This window comes from Ylistrum balloti, unplaced genomic scaffold, assembly GCF_031769215.1.
Source record: "Ylistrum balloti isolate Yb309-2 unplaced genomic scaffold, AGI_CSIRO_Ybal_v1 Utg370102, whole genome shotgun sequence".
Classification (NCBI taxonomy): Eukaryota; Metazoa; Mollusca; class Bivalvia; order Pectinida; family Pectinidae; genus Ylistrum; species Ylistrum balloti.
Window position 1 is genome coordinate 301,740 of NW_026782128.1, and position 4,268 is coordinate 306,007.

The 4,268-nt window shown below is 36.6% G+C and overlaps 1 protein-coding gene across 1 annotated transcript; it reads left to right on the forward strand.

Annotated features, from left to right (window-relative positions):
* The first annotated feature begins 291 nt into the window (after positions 1–291).
* LOC132550032 (E3 ubiquitin-protein ligase Midline-1-like) lies at positions 292–4,058 on the forward strand. The gene is made up of 2 exons (XM_060214029.1): positions 292–334; positions 1,548–4,058. The coding sequence occupies exon 2, from the start codon at positions 1,563–1,565 to the stop codon at positions 3,516–3,518; it is 1,956 nt and encodes a 651-aa protein (XP_060070012.1). The 5' UTR covers positions 292–334; positions 1,548–1,562; the 3' UTR covers positions 3,519–4,058.
* Positions 4,059–4,268: the final 210 nt, after the last annotated feature.

A 4,268-nucleotide genomic window follows, 5' to 3' on the forward strand; every position in this document is an offset into this window, starting at 1 on the left:
ATTTCGCATGTGAAGGTATGCAGCATTTCGAAGTCGTAATGTTAGTAAATAGCTGTACATGTCATGCCATTCACTAAAGGTTTGTTTTTTTTATATTTTGTATCGCTTTTTTTTCTGTGTTTGTTTTTGTTTTGTTTATTTGTTATTCTTGAAAACGAAGTGGGAAATAAATTATCACCAATGGTACGGTTTTTGTACGTAACGGGAGGTAACTCTCATATGAAGTAGTTATCTGCTCCTTTCCCAGAAAAACCTAGCCTGCTTTCGTTTTCTCGGTTGCAAACACGACAATTGGACTTTTACTTCCAGACGGCTAGAAGAAATACTAGATGACGTATGTAAACAGGATCTTCTTATTTGTAAATAACAGCAGCAAACACACGAGAATGACCACTACATTTCCATTTTCTTCTAGTTTTACTTTGATACCAATTTGGTTTGAACTTTGCTTATAATAACCCATAACTCCAAGGATTTGCCTTGAACTCCTGTTGAATGAAACAATAATAAGATCCCTTGTTTTGATATTAGAGTGCTGAAATGCTGCAGTTCCACCATACTTTATTGTCGTCATTACTTAGACCCCTGTTCACGTCTCCCATAAATTTGCACTTTCCCCGCCTAATTCCTAGTTGGGCACACCTTCGATTACCAGGGTTATAATGATCACACGAACACAAACAATGACTTCATATTGTTCAATATCCATACAGAAGTATCAAATACACATAAACCAATGTTATTTTCAAAGGCTATAGTACAAACATGTATATACAAGGTAAATATATCTCGTCATGCCACCGAAATGTTGTGTACGGGAAATCGCCCGTGAATGTATTCCATGTATAATACAGGTGCAGACTGTACACAAACACTTGTGATACTCGTCCTCGGGGACATAAACTTTTACTGTACATATATTATCTTACATGTATATCCCATTATGCTCTACTTGTAATATACTGACACAGTTCTTGCGTGTACTAATGACTGTACTTAATTAAACACTTCTATTTATGACAAGAAAGACATACACTATTTTTCATATTCAAGTACAATGATGTTATAATGTTCACAACATAACGTCACATATTCACACTACACTCACAATATGAGCTCTACCACACATCAGTGGACCACAAAGAGAACAGCTGTAAGAAAATATATACGTATATCGCTTCAAATCTCTGTAATGTATTATTTTGCTGTCAATTTTCATTACTTTGAAATTGATCCTATCCTTTATCAGGAATTGTTATTGTCTAGAATTTGGTTTGTTAACGTAACTCTCATCTGATCTCCATCAAGACAATGAGTTATTTAATGTTCTCATAACAATAAATAGTTATTTATTTTAAAATTCATGCGATATCTTATCTTAGATTAACCTTTTATAAGTTAATGAATTAATATTTTATCATATAGAACAGACTACATGTACATTGATGTGGCTTTCGTTAAATCCTCTAAATTTGTTTTTCGAATGATTTTTTTCACAACGGTGCAACTCACTGATAAAAACGTAAATGTAAATTTCACTATTTCAGATATCGCATGGAAGAATGGCAGAAGCATACCCAGTCCCACCTTCAAAGCTCGTTGATAGTTCTATTGATGCCCTGACAGAATGTCCGATATGTTTAGATCAGTTCCAACATCCCAAAGCGCTACCATGTCTTCATACGTTTTGCAAAATATGCCTCCATACATTTATCCAGGAGTATGCTTTTGGCACGAAATCGACGTCAATGATTTTCCCCTGTCCCATTTGTCGGAAGGACACTCAGCCTGCTGACACCTCTGTCAGCCATACAAAATGGGCTGAACAATTCCCGACAAATAGTCTGGTCGTAGCTATTTTGGACATGAAAAAGTTGAAGCTATCGAATAGGACATGTGTACCATGCACAAAAAAGAACAACCACGAGAAAGAAGCCATACTTTGGTGTAAAAATTGCTCCATGTTCCTATGCGGGGAATGCAGAGAAGTACACGACATTTTTATTGTCGGGCACGATATTTTGACAGCAGAAGAGGTAGAAATAGACCCAACGAAAACTATTACCGTCTCAACCAAATGCGAGGAGCATGACGAAATCATGAAACTGTTCTGTGGGGATCACAAGGTCGTCTGCTGTTCTACATGTGTAGCTGTTGGACACAGAAAATGTGACAATGTTATCACTGTTAAAGAACAAGCAAAACTATTAAACGAAAGCAATGATGTGCCGATTCTGACCAATATCGGTAATGATATCATCACTTTGGATGTAGTGCTGAAAGGTTCAGAAGAAAATCTAAAGGAACTTTCACAAAGCCAAAAAAGGCAGTCGGATGAAATGGTGGACCTGCGTAAACAAATTGATACACATCTTGATTACTTGCAGAAAATCGACATGACGAAATCAGTAATGGATTTGAAAAAACAGCAAAATGACATCAAGTCGAGAATGACACCAGTACGCAACTTAAAATCTGCCATTGAACAATCGCAGAAACAGATCAGAGCTGCAGAAATATGTATGGATGATGCTGAGCTTGTTTTGACTCTTCAGAAGGTTTCCTCTACGAGGGACGGATATCAGGAGACGATTGAGGAAATTGTCTCACGAAATAAGCGATATAAGTTGGGATATGAAATGAATGAAGCATTGAAGAGTATACTCGATACATTGGTATTCTCTGTAACCAAAGCAAAGTTAGAATTTGTTCGAAATGTTGATCCATTTGTGTGGTGCAACAAAGCGAAACAAACAAACACTCTTAAAATGAAACAGAACTCGCGTACGACAGGTGCAGTATTCTTTGATGCTGACACCATTGTTTCCGTGGACAACAAAAATAACTTGCTCTGTTGTAACTTCACTGACGGAAGCTTGAAATTCCTTCTCAGACTAGACGGGAAGCCATGGGATTTATGCAAAATTAACCACGACAGCGTAGCGGTAACCATACCGGGGAAGGAAACTATCGCAATAGTCGAGGTTGGTGATGATAACTTTTGCTTGAAATGGAACATTCTCGTCAGTGGCAAATGTCATGGAATTGCATGCATAGGCGACAGGTTTCTTGTAACATGTCCACGTGAGAACGAAATACTGATTGTGGATACCTCTGGTTCGAATCAGAAAAGCATTACTTTGAAAAAAAAAAAAAAAAACATGTGGCATGCAGTTGCACCTAAAGGTAGCAATGCCTTTGTTATTAGTGACAGGATTGGAATGAAAGGAGAAACAATGTTACACAAGCTTGATGAGGAGGACATACCGAGTTGTTTCTTCCAAAGCGATTTGATTTCTGGTGGAAGAGGAATGGATGCTGACGAATTCAGCAATATATACGTGTGTGCCATTGACGACAATAGCATCCTGATGGTGTCGCCTAAAGGGGAGAGCAAAATCTTCCTTTCAGGAAATGACGGACTCAGTCAGCCGTGTTCTGTTGCTGTCTGTGGTGACCGAGTGGTTATCTTTGAAGAGAAAAGTGCCACCGGGAAAATGTTTCAGATCTTACCTTGAATTCATTTTAGATGTTCATAACAGACTCTCTAATTTTTGTTCCTGTTGTTGTCAGTGAAACTTGGCATCTTCTTTTCTGCTTTGTCATTCGAGTTAGATATCTACATAATATTTATTTGCGGTCTGGATAAGGTGTGTTATTAATTTTCTAAAGAATACATTGACACTGCCATGTTTTGTTGCACTACTTGTGATATACTATATATCCATTAAACACTGGTTTTTCTTTGGTCAGATTTGAAATATCGGGTATAACACTTGATACAAACATTGATAAAATTCTGAAATTACGAAATTCACGTTTATCGTTCAAGATGTTTGATTTAGGTACACGTAATTAAATTTGAGTTGAATTGAGTTTAACCAATAAAATGTAAGTTAGTAAACACGTTTGTTTTAAAATCTATATACCTATTCTCCTGTTACTCTTTTCAAACGTTTGAAGATGGTGACATTGGAATGGTTTAACTTACGTCATTGTACAGATTTGATAGGTATTCATTGTAGAAAGTTTGACTGACCAGTGTTTGGAAACTTTAATGCAACCGACTCATAAGAGCATGTAAGCCATTTGTGTAGGTCAAAGTCATGAAAACATCATATACTGTTTTTAATACTACCGTTTTCAGTTTTGATGCCTTCTTAGAAGTCATTAAACAGTATAGGTAATTAAATCTTGACCTTAAGTGTGAAGTGATACAATTATTTTCAGAAAATATATATAGCCATGATTATGAAACTGGACGAATA